General features: G+C 41.8%; 1 protein-coding gene across 1 annotated transcript in view; it reads left to right on the top strand.

Annotated features, from left to right (window-relative positions):
* The window catches only part of STAM2 (signal transducing adaptor molecule 2), a 30,362-nt gene extending 25,278 nt beyond the window's left edge, over positions 1-5,084 (top strand). Inside the window, exons 11-14 of the mRNA XM_056861262.1 lie at positions 228-282; positions 1,144-1,297; positions 4,248-4,402; positions 4,748-5,084. Coding sequence (XP_056717240.1) covers positions 228-282; positions 1,144-1,297; positions 4,248-4,402; positions 4,748-4,958 — 575 coding nt within the window. The 3' untranslated portion in view covers positions 4,959-5,084. The remainder of the gene's footprint in view (positions 1-227; positions 283-1,143; positions 1,298-4,247; positions 4,403-4,747) is intronic.
* The last annotated feature ends 11,169 nt before the right edge of the window (positions 5,085-16,253 follow it).

Below are 16,253 nucleotides of genomic sequence, written 5' to 3'. Positions count from 1 at the left end.
ATGCATATTGTGTATTTTATCTGTTTACATTGCTTACAGTTGCCTCCAAGCTGCTTTCATTATAAACGGAACCATTAGTGACAAGAGAGGTGACATCAAAGTATTTTAAATAAGTGTAGGATTGGATCCAGCTATTCCAGTGGAGAAATTATATGTGGAACAATCTCCGGGTCCAATCCCATGTTTGATCTGTATATTTTTAACCTTTAACAATTTTACATTTTCAGATATCTGTCAACAGATGGGCCCCATGATAGATGAAAAACTAGAAGAAATTGATAGGTAAAAGTTGTTTGTTTTTGTGTGAATAAAATTAACCTGTAGTGTATATTTTGTTTGTACCTCATCTCATGACATTGAGGAGCACAAAACTCTCATATTTCTCTTGCACTCTTTCAACTTGTCCAGACTTGCTTGATTAGTAGATAAAATGAAGAAATAGAACCTTGTTTTGCTAAGATATGTACAAGCAAAAAAAAAGAGGGGACAGGAGATCAGAACACACAGTTGTTTATAAGTCTGGTTTATAAGTCTTTTTGTAGAATATTGTGAACCTAGTCATTGTTTGATGGCGCTTATGATTTGCGAGTGGAATTCTGCTCATGAAATGGGATGCTCCTGTTGTAGTCTCCTGGGCCCCTGAAACGTTGTCCTGAGGATTCAGGAACTCCCCCCTCCCCAACAGTACGTGGCCCAATGTGGTGGTCTACAGAGTGGCAAATTGGCAAAAATCTCTCCACCAGCATAAGTGCCCATAGGATTTCCACCCTTTCAGTATTTCAAGTTTGTGTGTATGAGTGTGTCTGGGATTTGGTTGAATATTGACTATAAGCATAAAAGTGCTCTTCAGGTTTAATAGTCTCATCCTTAATTAATAGTCAGTAAGAACTAGATAGATGCCTTCCCCCCGCCTCTGGTCATCTTGCTAAGTCGTAAACCAGGAGTCAAGATCCAGAGATACTGCAGACTTGTCAAGCAAGTCTTCCTGCATAGCCTTGTGTTCTCTGGATGCTTTGTGTGTGTAGAATTGCCAAGTATCTTAGGAAATTTAAGAACTGGACAAAGATACAGGTGTGTTGAATTTTAGTGCATGGACAAATATATGATGACCAAAATCACTTGACATGTTCCTTTTTGGATTAGGAAGCATTCAGAGCTGTCAGAACTAAATGTTAAAGTGCTAGAAGCCCTGGAAATGTACAACAAACTAATGAATGAAGCTCCTATGTATTCCACATACTCAAAGATGCATTCGTCCACACACTATCCCCCCACAACAGCTGGTGTTCCAGTGCAGGTCAGTGGTTCTTTTCTGGGTTCTTTTAAAAAATGTAGGAGCTATCCAGCAAATGTTCTCGTCTTACAAATGATATTTCAGTATCACTGAGAGCAGATTTCGTAGCCGGGCTGTAAACAACTTGAGCTTTCCATATGGATTCCGAAATCTCGCTGCGTGAAATGTCAACATATGCTTGGAACAAAGCAGCATTGATTACTATTGTCACTGTCTCCCACGAAGGCAGCTCTTAACCTCCACCATGTCAGTATTAGAGGCTGGAGAACATTTTGCGTGTAACCCTCTTTAACAAGAGATTTCTTCCAATAAATATGCTTCTGCTATAACAGCGCATATCAAAACATGGTGGCATCCTCTTCATCCATTAAACTGCCCCGTCATAAGACTTGTTGGAACAATTACTAAGGCAATTACTGCAGCATCACAGTTAGTGACACATCAGCATTTGCCACTGAAGAATGATATATTCTTGCATATATTTTTTGGGTAGATTGTTGACATTTATATCCAAGATTCTGACTAAATGTGTTAGAAATGCTAAGGACAAACGCTGTAATTTCAAATGAAGTCAAAACTGCTTTTGGTTTTTATCTCCATCATTCCTGTAAGCAACAAGCTCTTTGTGCACTAAATTGAATAACTTCGAAATCTGGGCTTTGAGATCCTTCTAAATACAACCATTCATGCTCATTTATTTAAGCAAGAAAAGGTGGGGGGGAGAAGATAACTTGCAAGCAGTAATTAAGCAAAAAAAAGGGCAAGTGTGACTGCCTATATTGGGTTTTACATAATCAGTGCAAGAAGTTACTATGGAAACTGCCACATCAAAGATGATGTGTTTAGCCATAATGCCTTGCTGTGAACTCTCAGCAATGATGAAAGATTATATTTGGGGGTGTAAAGTAAATTATGAGTATTAGACATCTGGAGGTCTAATATTCTTTGCACTTAAGATAATGCTTCCTGGTTTAGGATGAATAACTGTGGTTGCACAATACTACTTAAATTCTGCTTTCTAAAATTGAATCCTGATGAAAAATCAGTTTTCTGGTAGGGATGCACTCGTGTCGAGACTTCGTCGATCTTTTCCGTGTTGATGTGGTTTACCTGCACAGGAATGGTATCCCTATAGAAAGTGATTGATCCATTCACCCATAACAAAGATGGTGTTCTTTGTATACTGGCATCCTATGAAGATGGAATCTTGTCAGAGCCAAGATGCTCAGTCTTTTTGGCAAGTGTCCCACAAATTGAATGCACAATACAATGCCATGGTAGAGTGGGTGCATGTATAAACCCCCTGTCCTTCAGTGTGATTTTGCCTTAGTCTTCCTGATTTAGGAGTAATAACTGTGGTTGTAAAATACTCTTTAAATTCTGCTTTATGCGATTGAATCCTGATGAAAAATCCATTTTCTGGTAGGGGTGCTTGACTGCACACATGAGTTGAGGCTTCATTGGTTCCTCCCACATGCTTATTCGTTACAAAAATGCAAGCAGCACTTTCAAAGTGTGTGTTGAATAATAAGTGTAATTCAGGCAAGCTGGATCAGTATTTTTGAAATAATTCTCCTAGCAGTATCCAGGATTTTTCAGAAATCAAACATTTTTGGCGAAAAGGGGATTGGACAATGTGATATGATCTGAATGTATATGCTGATGGAAGAGGAGGAGGATTTCACCTAATTCCCCTTCCTGACTGCACCACCCTCCAAGCCATCTACTTTCTGTCCGTGTGAGACCTTCAACCTTAAGGACTGCCTTCTCCCATATGAACATACTTAATCACCACGTCCATCTCTGTGGTCCTGCTTTGGCTGCCCCTGCTTTTTTGAGGTTAGGTTGGTGGGAATCTGAGAAAGGGCCTTCTCAGCCATGGCCCCGAAGTTATGAAACTTGCTTCTCAGAGATATTCATCTGCCCTGTTCCATCGTCTTTCATCATAGGGTGGAGAGTTTTCTGTTTCATTTGGTGGTTGACCCCTGCCTTATGTGTTAATTGCTGGCTCTGTGTTTTTATATAGGTATTCTCCTTTTGTTTTTAACTGTTTTTATAATCTGTTATTATAATGTTCTGCTTTTAATTGTTAGCCACTTTGATTGCTCTGATTGGGCAGAAAGGTGAGATATGGGGGAGAATGGAAAAGAGCTGCATGCATACATGTCCCATAATATCCAAGCCAGTGTTTAAGGGATCATGCAGTGTATCCCCGTTTTGAGTTTGTATGTCTGTACTTAAACTCTGATTAAATTGAATCAAATGGTGCTCCTAAGCATGCCTTCAGAAAGCCATGTCAGGCTGCAAGTTTTAGTGCACAATAAATTAATCTACAGGATGCTGCAGGACACTTATTTCTGCATAGACGTTCTTGTTATTCACAGGTTCCAAGCTGAACCCTGATATTTAGAACAGCATCCATGGCTAAGGCTCTGTAGGCATGTGTTCAAATCAAGCCTATGGTTGGTTTATCTGTAAGACTGCTCCTCAGTAAATGTGCCCTGCTTCCTAAGATCTAAAACTGGTCAGCAGCATATTGTGGTAGAGTCTATGCTCTAACAGGCAAGAAAGAAAAGTTATCTCTTCTCTACTTCATAAGTTAATACAGAAAGTAGAAGGCCACTTACTTGTTAGTAGCAATTTTCATTCTGGGCTTTATAATACCCATCATATCAGGTCAAATGCCTGGAATTTGTTAATACTTTGTTTTCAGGGTAAGAAAGCAATCCTGCCCTTTACCCTTGGAAGAACACATATTCTCCTATTACTCTTTGGGGCCTGCCCAGGGAAATTCTCCACAAACTTTGGGCATACTTAATGCAGTGCTTCTGCTTCCTACAAAATAGCTGTGTTATTTATTAGGTGTATATTTGAGTCCCTTCCCCTGCACCTTCATCGTAATGATTAGTCATGCAGTTCAGACAGTTTATTTTGTGTTGTTCTTCCATTATAGCCATATCCCCTCCATGCTCACAGTGGGAACTATTTGGTTCACGGTGTTCCTCAAGGCTATAATCCCGGGACTGATCAGATTGGACAGCTGAGGTCCTTGCCTCCAACTATGAATTCATCAGTAGCATCTCAGCCTGCTCAGACAGCTTATCTAAGGTAATTTCTTCAGCAAAATCATGTTAATAAAATGTCTTGTTCTTTCGAATTCCTCCTTGTAGAACAGAAATGTGTTTAGTGAGGAGCAGAAAAAGTAGTATAGTTTTCACCAGTTCCCCCCTTCGATCCCTTCATGCTGTTCCCCAGTACAATTGGGGGGGGGGGCACAGAAGCAGGAGGAGGAGCTTGGATTCCGGGTACTACTCTGCAGACAGGAAACGGAATCCGAGAATTTAATACGTCAACACTTTGATGATTTATTTCATTTTTCTAGTAGTCAAAAATGAAACTTTCTGGGTTGGCATCTCTTTGAGTGTTTGCTAATAGTTTTTGTTTGTGTTTCAGCACTGGTCTAGAGTCCAGCCCTGCTTACCAGAATTCTTGCCTTCCACCGCCTAGAACAGTCCCTTATACCCAACCAATGAGCCTGCCTATGGATATGCTAGCCTACCAGAACATTCCTTCTAGTTTGCCTCAAGGAACGTGCTATCCAGCAGTTCCAGTTCATTCTCTTCCACAGCAACAGACAAATTACCATCAACAGCCTCTTCTGTGAAAATGCAGAGTCTGTTCCCAAAAACGGTCTCTGAGGTTGCTGACGGTTGTCATTTAAATCGCTCTTCATTGATCTAAATGGATATTTCTGCTCAAGGGAAAAGACAACCAAGCAATTTCAAAGCAAAACTTAAATTCAAGTTTTAACGTTTTCCCCCCTGCATAGCTGTTTAAACAAGGTGAGCTGATGATGTGTTTTTTTTCTTTCAAAAATGGCCTTTAAACCTTGGCTATCTCCCCTTTTCTCTGTTTTACAATGAAACCACCATAAAAGCAACTTTCTCTTTCATAAGAGGGGATAGCGGAAAGCAAGTTTATATATGCAGCTCTTCCCATTCATTCTTTCCAGACTATTAATGCTGTTGTTTTTATGGAACGTTTAAATTTGGAATGCTGTCCTGAAACTCAATTTATTTAGGTAATTTGCTTTTCCTATTTTGCACCCTCTGCTAGATCATCTTAACAGATTGCTTTTTTATGATTGTACAATAAAGCCATTGTGAACTTGGGACGAGGAAATATTGACTGACAGAGGAAGTTAATAGCCTTTCTGGCTTTTGCCATCTTGAATTGCTCATTTTTCATTTCTCAGAAAATGAGCACTGTTTATTCTGTGGAGTCCCCTTTATGCCCAGTGTAAGGGAAGAGAGGGTCTTGGGGAGTGCTTTATATTTTTATTTGTTGCAGTGTGCTTTGATTTCCAAGGGCAGGCTGCCCTAATGAAACAACCTTCTGCACTCTTCTCTCTCTCTCAGCTTCCCTTGACCACACTGAAAGAGCAGTTCTTGTTGCAGAGACATGCCTGCATCATGGGTTAATCATAGCAGAGGCCCACAAGCAGAGGTCTTTTTGGCCTTAAGTATCAAATAAACACGGAGTTGGACAGGGATTTAGGTGACCACCCTCGTAGTGTGAACAGTTGAAGTGTTCAGGTGCTTGGCTTCCTTTCCTAACAGAAAACAGTCAAAGGAAAGAGTTTGCGTTCTTTTATCTCTGGCTGTTCTGTTTGCTTGTTGAGTTTTGTAACACTGTCTTCACACATGCATTTCACACTTACATGTAGCTGATCTGTACTCTGGATGGGGGGCGGTGAACAGTGGAGAGCTAAGGACAATGATCAAATGTGTAGAGATCTAATGGTCTTTGTACACCGTGTCTGAGTCCTGCAGTATATGTTGTCCTACGAATACGTGTTCTCTTTTCAGTGAGGTAAAATTCGTGTTCAAATCAAAACTGCCTGTTCAATGGCTTTGACTACCTATACTGGTGCTAAGACTGTTCAGAAGTGTGGGCATAGTCAGATGAAGCTACGTATTGGACCAACACGTGTCTGTGTCTCTTAAAAAAAAGTTCTGAAAATCAGCCTGTGAGCTATCTATACCCAATCCAGGAAAAAAAGATGCTGAAGACTTTCTTTCTTTGTGGTACTACCTTTCCTTTTTCTGTCCGGTGATGATCTAGAATGGCTGAATAGATACATGAATAATTTCTTCATTTAAAAGGATTCATTTTGAGGGGTGCTCTTTAGGAAATTAAAAGCAAGGTTTGTCTCTTTTCTGTCAGCTCGAACATTTTATAAACAAATTGAGGATTTTTTGTCAAAGTGTATAGTTTCATGTTTGTCAATACAAGAGGTAATCAGAGTTTTTATTGATTCACAATCTTTGATACTACATTAAGTGGTGCCCAATATCTGACTGATGTTGAGTTGAAACAACCTTTTCCCATTGTATTTTGATCTTTATATATATATAAATATATATATAATATATATAAATAGTGTGTGTGTGTATACACTTATCTGAGACTTTATATACAAATACATATGTATATTCATTCTCTAAAAATCACTGAAATTTTATATGCAGCTGCATTTGGCATTATTGCTAGTTGTAATCTTACAATGCATTTCTGCAGGTTGTAAATATGTAGAAATTTTGATGTTGAGACTGTGTATTTAGTGTTTTGGTGTTGATGGGTCATCTCTATCCCTCTTCCCGTTTCTAGACTACATCATTATTTATTGCTAAGGCATGATCATAGTTATGCTGCCAAAGGAACTCACAAAAGATTTCCATAGTTGGGGCCCTGATTCCATTGATATCAGTGAGAATTAAGTCATTGATTTGAATGGAGTTAAGAATGTGCTACAGGCTTATACCTATTTTTATATCAAAAATAAGCAGTAATTTTTTCTTATAAATTAACTGTTTAAATAGAAATTCCTGCCAGTTTGTAATAGTAGTGTATTATGTTTCATGGCTGTCTAAAGCAGGGCGTGCTTTTTGTTTCCAGATAATTTGCTACCTTAAATTGTACAAAAATTAATCCTTCCTCCTTTCCACTCGAACGTTGCCCATGAGAATGTTCAGTCTCTGAATCCCTGAATCAGATATTTTAAGAGTGAACCTTTTTATAAACAACTTTTGAGTTGTCAAAGGCCTCAATACTTATGAAGTCTTTCTAGGAACCCTCCTCCCAGTGTTATAAACACCCCTGTGTGCTTTTTGTGTGTTGACTTCTCATTTGTCAGCTTTTTCATGTTTTGTTGGCTTCTGGAATTACCTAACAAAAGGCTGCCAATTAAGGGGTGGCTATGTCATGTTATTTCTGTGGTCTTCCTGCTGAATACTTTTTTCTTCTTATCTGCATCGTTCAGTTCTCAAGAGCAGTGTGTCACAATGTTAAGCATAGGCAGGTTTCCGTAACAATAAATGTAGTGTGTAAAAGACTTTCCCCTGGAATAGCCTTAATTCCTGTTAGGGGCAAATGTGCATGAAACTGGATTAAGTTATTTTGCTTTTGAGCTAATTGGTGGAGGGAAAGAAGAATACTGCAGAGTGCAGGAATGCCTTCTAAGGACTTTCTCTGCGCTATAGAAACTCCTGTCGTGGTTGGTTTGTTGAAGTGCAAACTGCAAAGTAAATTCTTTTCTACAACAGACTGGCTTGGCTGTTTTTACACAAGCTGCTATCCATAGGCGACGTAGAGTATTAACAGTTTGGGATTTGATCATACAAAAAAATCCATCCAGCCCTTGCCTACAACATGTTTGCACAGACTTGTGTGAATAAACCTTATTTAACAAAAATTTCAGTCGAGTCTTTTTTGTTTTAATATATGGGTAAGCCGTGGATATTTTCATGCTTCTAAGGGTGTTAAAAGCTCTCCATCTGCGCCTCTTCGTGGTGTCGTCTCCCCCCTTCCCCCCACAAAAGCGTTGGCAATGTGTCTGTGGACTTCCAGCCTTTGAGTTTCCCCTGACCCCACGTGGCTTTGGTACTTCTGCCCTTGCTGCCATCTTGTGCTTGAGCAGTATAACTGCAGCATTTCAAGTTGGGCGTGGAGCCATCCAAACAAACTGGGGCTGTGTGCATTGCGCCTTGTGCAGAATATCTTGGTTGGGTTCAAATCACTGACACCTCCTGTTCGGGAGATAGAAGAAGAAGAGTTGGTTTTTATATGCCGACTTTCTCTGCCACTTAAGGGGGAATCAAGCCAGCTTACAATCCCCTTCCCTTCCTCTCACCACAACAGAGATCCTGTGAGGTAGGTGAGGCTGAGAGAGTGTGACTAGCCCAAGGTCACCCAGCTGGCTTCATGTGTAGGAGTGGGGAAACCAACCCGGTTCACCACATTAGCCTCTGCCGCTCACGTGGAGGAGTGGGGAATCAAACCCAGTTCTCCAGATCATATTCTACCGCTCCAAACCATCGCTCTCAACCACTGTGCCACGCTAGAGGAACGGGAAATCCTTCTGCTCACTTTGCTGTGCTCAGAGTGGACTGATAAAGGCTGGATTTAAATGCACTACCGTTCAGTTTCTAGGTTTATTTTCTAAACACTTTGCCTTTAAGCCAATGTATTGCTGCGATACATACCTAACTTTGCACACTGAGGATGCATTATGAATGCTGGGAAGGAAGACCTTTTAATTCTGCACATTGATTTCCACTGCATCGTTTTCATATTTACATTTTCATCCCACCCTTCCTTTAGGCAGCTCAGGCCCCCTCCTCCATTTTATCCTTGCGGCAGCTGTGTGAGGTAGGTGAAGCTGAGAGAGATTGACTTGGGCCGAGGTCCCGCTGTTTCGTGGCATAATGGGGACTTGAACATGGGCTTCTCTGCTGCTCGTGCAGACCTCTGATGGCTACACTATGCCAACTCTCAACTGCTATTCATTTTAAAAAGGGGGGGATTGTTATGGGAGACCAGTCAATAAGAAATTGAAGAGGGGGGGGGGAGAATAGAATATAGAGTATTGTTCACAGCCATTACTCATAGAAGCTAATACAACCTAAGGACACCTTGTGACCCAGTTAAGAGTAGGAAATAAAAGATTGTATAACTGACCAACCTTATATGGCTTGATACCAAAATGTTCCTGTGATTCATTCTTCCTCTGAAGTCTGTGTTGCCAGTTGCTTATTTGCGTTGACTGAATCCGCTGTATCTTGTGGATTTAGATAGGGTTGCCTTATATTCAAAATGTTAATCTGTTCTGAACATTACTGCTTGATCTTACTGCTGGTTGTGAAGCCTTGATCTCTCCCAACCAAATCAGCATTTTTTTTAAGGAATAAGAACTCTGATAGTACCTGAGTTGCCAATAGATGCCTCCCAGAAAGTCCATTAGCAGTCCTGCAAAACAACAGCCTGGTAACTCTGACCATAGGGGTTTTGGTCACCCAGCATGGCTAAAGTTGACCTCCGCTTGCTCTTTGGTCATTACTGGAGCTGTTGAACTTCCTTTGTAATGGGGAGGGCATGTCGACCACCTTGTGTTTACATTCATCTTACCTATAAAAATTACACAAATAAGATTAAACTATGGTGCTTTGGCTTACACTGCACAAAAATGTCTGAAGCTCAAACTTGAAACTGCTGTAATGATGAAACTTGTTTATAAACTGAATTAAAAAATACCTTCAGGTGCAGGTCAAATAGCAATGAGTAGAAAATTTAGACAGGCACCACAATCCAATATAGTGGAGAATCTCCTTCAGTATTTCTACTTTTACAAGTGGGAGATGGGGAGCTGGCTTCCTCAACTTGCTGCTTGTTAGGGTTTTCTTGGTCCAAGATCATGAACTTGATTCCTCTTGGTGGTTGGTGCTTCACTGATAGAGCAAAATTATGTTTTTAGCAACCAGCATGTGCCATATTTCTTTAAGCTTCTATGGGGTTGGGGGTCGTTAAAGCTTGCCATGAGCCCCTGTGGCCCTACTTTTTTTGCTTAATGTGTCCTGAGCTTATGTGCAAGGAGGAATGCTCCCAAATCACAAGACTGTGTCTTTCTGCTGGCAGGCATGGATTTCCCTCGTTTTTTGTTTTCTTCCCAGAAGTCCTTTTTCGGTTCTGGAAAGAGATTGCCTGGAGTCAAAAGAGGCGCTTGGACCAAAAGCCATATGGGGGGGGGTATCTGAAGGGAGGAACGGAAATATTGCTCCAATTGCCTCTCCTCTGAAAGTGGAGCTCTGATTGGAGGAGGAATGAGGGGTCAATTTTGCTTAATTTCTCCCTCATATGTTGTTTTTTGTCCACATAGGTTTCATAGATCCAAGTATCTTTTCAGACATCATGTGCAAATGATAATGTGGAAATCTAGGGTTGTTATTTGATAATAGACTATGACCCTCTTAAGAAATGAATTGTTACAATCTTGGATCGCTGTGTAGCACCTGGGATTCATCGCCAAAATTAATAAAACCATAGTTAAGATGATAACGGTCTTGCCTGTTACAGCAACTCAACAACATACAGATTCAATTAAACTAATGTTCCATAGGAACATCCTGGGCCATAAGCCAGGAGCAAAGCCACTGAATTTCGAAGGCCAGATTTAAATGGGATTCTGCTGTGCTGTGTAACCTGCCCCCCCCTACTTAGGTAGGTGTTCCACATGGTTGGTGTTGCCTTTACTAGGCAATTATTCTGTGCACTGTTTCATATACTAAAAGATGAAAAAAGAAATCCTTTGACCCAGTAACAATTAACTATGTTGCCTCCTGGTAGCCCTTTGTGTTCTGCTGTTGCTATGCAGCCTGTTACCAAGATAAAATTCAACTTGTCCCATTTGTTGTGCATCTTATTCTCCAACTGCCCATTTGGTGTAGCAAAAGTGCCGCAAGAAACAGTTTGTGTTCAGGATTCCCCCCCCCCCACTCAGAATCTCCCCCCCTCCCATTATTGTAATTCAAGTTTAAACCTGCGAAGGGTCTGGGCAGTAAGAAGCAAGCCCCTATGCTAGAATAGCACCGATAGTAACCAATGAAAGGCTTTTGGTTTACAAAATTCAGAACATTCATTATGAATGGTCCTACAGCAAAATGTCAATGGGTTTGGGGACCATGGGATCAGACTGCAGGCGTCCCAAGTCTGTAAATTGCGATTTCCGTTGCTTAAAATTTGCGCTCTAGTTAATTTGTAGTTGATTAATTTAAGTTTTAGTTTGATGCCCTGTAAAGCAAAACACCTTTACTGTATTAAGATATGAGCAGTTTCATAGTGTCAGGAGGATTTGCACCACTAGTCCAGCTCCATCAGCAAGTGGGAGACCTTACAGCAGCCCTGCTGAAGAGAGCAAATGATAGGCATCGCTAGAGAGTAGGCTGTAACTGTTGAACAGTGTGTATCTTGGGATCACATTCTAAAAGAAATCTGACTTGAAAGGGGTAACTAATCCAAAAGAAATTACCTCTTAATATTGGAATCTGAACTGACTAGGTCCAATGATGGGATCTTACGTCAGCCAGTAGGTCAGGAATTACCCAGTGCTTGCACAGGGGACTACCTTTACCTTTGTGCTGTGGGGACCCAAAGCTGCTCACAACATTTTCCCCCCATCCTCCAATTTATCTTCATAACAACAATCCTGTGAGGTAGGTTAGAATTAGTGTGTGACTAGGCCAAGTTCTCCCAGTAAACTTAAATGGCAGAGAAGGGATTTGAACCTGGGCCTCCCAGATCCTGGTCTGATGCTGTAACCACTGTACCACACTGGCTTTCCTTACTATACCAAGTGCTTAGTGGTTTAAAGCATTTGTTTTCATCCCAGGGATACTGCCTCTATGTGTCTGAAATTCAGGTGGGAGAATGTTGTGGTGAGGAATACAGTCCACAAGAATTTAATCTTAATTGCATGGGAGTGTGTGGGGAGGGGAAGTTACAGCTGGAAATGTATTGCCTATGGAAATAATTACTAAATGGATTAATTTGAACATGTACAATATCAGTATTAAGGAATCTGAACAAAATTTTCAATTAACAAAATCAGCAGAAAGTCATGCAAAGTTCAGTGAGACTAGCCTACATGTGCCTTCAGGGGATCTATAGTTGTATCCCCTAATAAATAATTTATTCAAAAAGCTGTGTGAGTCAGAGTGTGCAGTGAGGTTACAGGAATGGTTAATGCTTTCGTCTCTCACTACTTCCCTGATCATTCCAGTCCCCTCCTCAAGGCTGCTTCTAGCTCCCCAGGGGAAAAAAGACCGGTACTTTTATCATGCTTGCCTTTTCCCTCCCTACTGGGGCACCAAACAAGAGGGGGAGAACAATAAAGAACCTAATTCCTTGTCATCTCAGCTGCTTTCACTCGCCTGTTAGCAGATGCTTTAAATGACACATTAAAAGCATCTATGATCCAATCCCTGTCACCATTGGTATGTAGTTTAGCCCCTATTCATAGGCTGGACTCGCTTGTTTATGGTGACCTAATATCATCTCTACTTAAACGAGGTCCCACTACATTTGACGAAGCATTCTCTATGATATGTAGGCATTCCTTATGTGGGAACAGATTCATTGAACAATGGGATTCGCTTCTACATCAGCATGCCTCCAACTGCTTTCAGGCATCAGCATGTATGAACGCCAGAGGATGACTGTTTTTAAAACCCAGTTCAGCCAGGAAGGTCACTGGGGTGACCTTGGGCCTGTCGCTTGCCCTCAACCCGACTTCCCTCACAAGGCTGTTGTCGGTGGGTTGGAAAGCTCCTTGGAAGACCCGTGGAAGAATAATAAAATCACAAAACAACTAACAACAACATGGACCCATTCTGATGCAGGTGAATAAAGGATATGAAGGTCAAGCCAGCCATACCCTGCAGTCACTGAACTCTAAAGATCATCACAGAGAACATTTTATGAGGGATGATAGAGGGTATGTAGCCCAAATTTTGAGGATGGTACATTGAGATAATAGATACTGGTGAATTTTAACTGTAACTTATATGTTTTAATTGTTGGAAAATCTTGCAAGCCACCCTGAGCCTGACCTGTTCAGGGAGAGGCAAGATAGAAATTGAATAAATATATAAGTCCGCAGGGGCACAGCTAGGACTGGCATTGGCCTATCTGGATTAGAACACAAACATGCAAGCTTTTAAATTCGTGACATGAAGTTATATTTTAAAATGTAGAACTATTTTTAGATATTTTTTTTCTTTTTTAGTGGGGTGTGGGTGGGAAAGTGCTCTAACTTCCACCCATCTCCAGCTGCCGTTGGATTCTCCCTGGCTCAGTGTGAATGTTTGGATGACCTTGAGGGGATAAATGCCCCTTTCACTGCTAGGTCTGTCGGCAGAGCAGGGCACTTGTGTGCGGAAGGTAACTTGGTGTAAATAGGCCCAGTGGGGCAGCGGGTCTCGTCTGTTGGAACAAAAATAAACAGGAGTCACTGAACACACATGAAGCTGCCTCAAACTGAATCGGACCCTTGGTCCATCCAAGTCAGTATTGTCTACTCAGACCGGCAGCGGCTCTCCAGGGTCTCAGGCTGAGGTCTTCCACATCACCTACTTGCCTAGTCCCTTTAACTGGAGATGCTGGGGATTGAACCTGGGACCTGCTGCATGCTCTACCACTGAGCCACAGCCCCTCCCCTAAAAGATAAGCACATTACTTTTAAATCCCAGCAATAACTTTCGTACACTAAAGCAGGCTTCTTCAGATGCTACGAGGATCCACCAGTATCCATGAAAGTTGATGCTGGAACAAAAAGATGGTTTTTCCAGCACCACAAAACTCCTCTGTTTTATTTTTGACGCACGGTAAGTAGGTTCCACGCTTTGAAACCTAGATTTGAGTCCAGTAGTACCGTAGACACCAACAAGGTTTGTGTGTGTGTGTGTGGGGGGGGAGTAATAAGCTTTCGAGGGTCAAGTCTTCCTTCGTCAGATCCCTTCGAGTTTTGACTCTGGAAAGCTCTGACAATCTTGTTGGTCTCTAAGGTATTACTGGACTGGAATCTAGCTGTTCTATCGCAGACCTACACGACCACCCTCGGAAACCTTTCAGTCTAACAGTGCATCCCTAAAGAGAGCAATTCCAGTTTAAGCCCATTGAAACTCTCTCTAGGAATGCACTGTAAGCTTCTCTCCCAAATCTCATATGTTCCTAACCATACGCCCTCCCTACATTTGAGAGCAGCTTCGCCTGGGAACAGCCGCGAGCCAGCGTGGCTTCTATATAGAATTAACCCGGCCTCCAAACTGGCTGGAGTCAACGGGCTGGGATTTCTCTGTACAGCGCCGCCATAGAACCATAGAGTTGGAAGGGTCCCAGGGGGTCATCTAGTCTAACCCCAGCACAATGCAGGAAACCGCCAACGACCTAAATAGGGGGTCATCTAGTCTAACCCCAGCACAATGCAGGAAACCGCCAACGACCTAAATACATTTATCGACGGCAAAAGCCAGAATAAAAGCCCAACTACAAATCCACAACTACCTCCCCCCCCCCCACACACACACCCAGTGACCCCTACTCCATGCCCGGAAGAAGCCCAAGATGCCCTTTCTCTCATCTGCCTATCTGTGGCAGCGCCTCGACTCCCGCCGAGGAAACAACCAGCCCCGTTCCCACGCAGGGCCGGATTTAGTTTTGATGAGGCCCTAAGCTATTGAAGGTAATGGGGCCCTTGATCTGTCCAGCTGTCCTTTGCCAACAACAAATTGTTGCTTTTTTTATTAAAGATTTTTAATAAATTTTTAAACAAACAGAAAAAACAAAATACAAACAACAAAGGATATATATATTAAAAAGACAAACAAATGCAACAATATAGATAGCTACATAATAAGTTCCCAGAAAAAAGAACCAAACATACAGTTGTTACATTCTTATTACAATTATCCATTATATTCCCACCTCCCTCCACCACTGTGTTGGACTTACGGAGAAGTGTCTAAACAGTTTATTAATAAATCGTTTTATCAATAATTTGAATTACAAAACTGAATCTACAACTTGTTCACAATACTAATAAAATTCATTTTTGCCAGTATTTCCCAATATGCGAATGCTTTTGACCACATAGTTTTAAAATCTTCCACATCCTTCCCATGCAGGGAATCAGTTAATTTAGCCATCCACATACATAACCATAGTTTTTTTCCCCCTCCAGTCCTTAATTAGAGGTCTATTTACAAGCTTCTAGGATTTAGCAATAACCATCCTAGCTGTTTTTTTGTGTTGAATAGATGCCATATGGTAATTAAATACCTAACAGGTATTGAAAGCCATTTGCACGTAACAAAAATATGCATTTTATCAAAGCAATCGTTGAACTGGAATAGAATTAAGAAGTATATTAATAGTGAAATAGTTATCATTTCAAAATATTGTCGAAGGCTTTCACGCTCAGAGTTCATTGGTTCTTGTGGGTTATCCGGGCTGCGTAAAAAATAAAAAAAAAACAACCCAAGACCACGGTTACACAGCCCGGATAACCCACAAGAACCAGTTATTATTTCCTTTAAAAAAAATTGGGGGGGGGGGCCAAGAGAGTGACTGACCTGGATGGCCCAGGCTAGCCTGATCTCGTCAGATCTCAGAAGCTAAGCAGGGTCAGCCCTAGTTAGTCTTTGGATGGGAGACCACCAAGGAAGACCAGGGGTTGCTGTGCAGAGGAAGGCCCTGGCAAACCCCCTCTGCTAGTCTCTTGCCTTGAAAACCCCATAAGGGGTCGCCATGTGTCGGCTGCGACTTGGCGGCACTTTTTACACACACGCACACACGCGCCCTGGCCTGGATGGCCCAGGCTAGCCTCAGATCTCAGAAGCTAAGCAGGGTCGGCCTTGGTTAGTCTTTGGATGGGAGACCACCAAGGAAGACCAGGGGTTGCTGTGCAGAGGAAGGCCCTGGCAAACCCCTTCTGCTAGTCTCTTGCCTTGAAAACCCCATAAGGGGTCGCCATGAGTCGGCTGCGACTTGGCGGCACTTTACACACGCACACAAGAGAGTGCGGCCCTAAGCTATAGCTTTGTTGAGCTCATGCGTCAATCCGGCCCTG

This window comes from Euleptes europaea, chromosome 15 (assembly GCF_029931775.1).
Source record: "Euleptes europaea isolate rEulEur1 chromosome 15, rEulEur1.hap1, whole genome shotgun sequence".
Classification (NCBI taxonomy): Eukaryota; Metazoa; Chordata; class Lepidosauria; order Squamata; family Sphaerodactylidae; genus Euleptes; species Euleptes europaea.
Note: the sequence above shows the minus strand (reverse complement) of the source record. Positions and strands in the feature narration are given on the sequence as shown.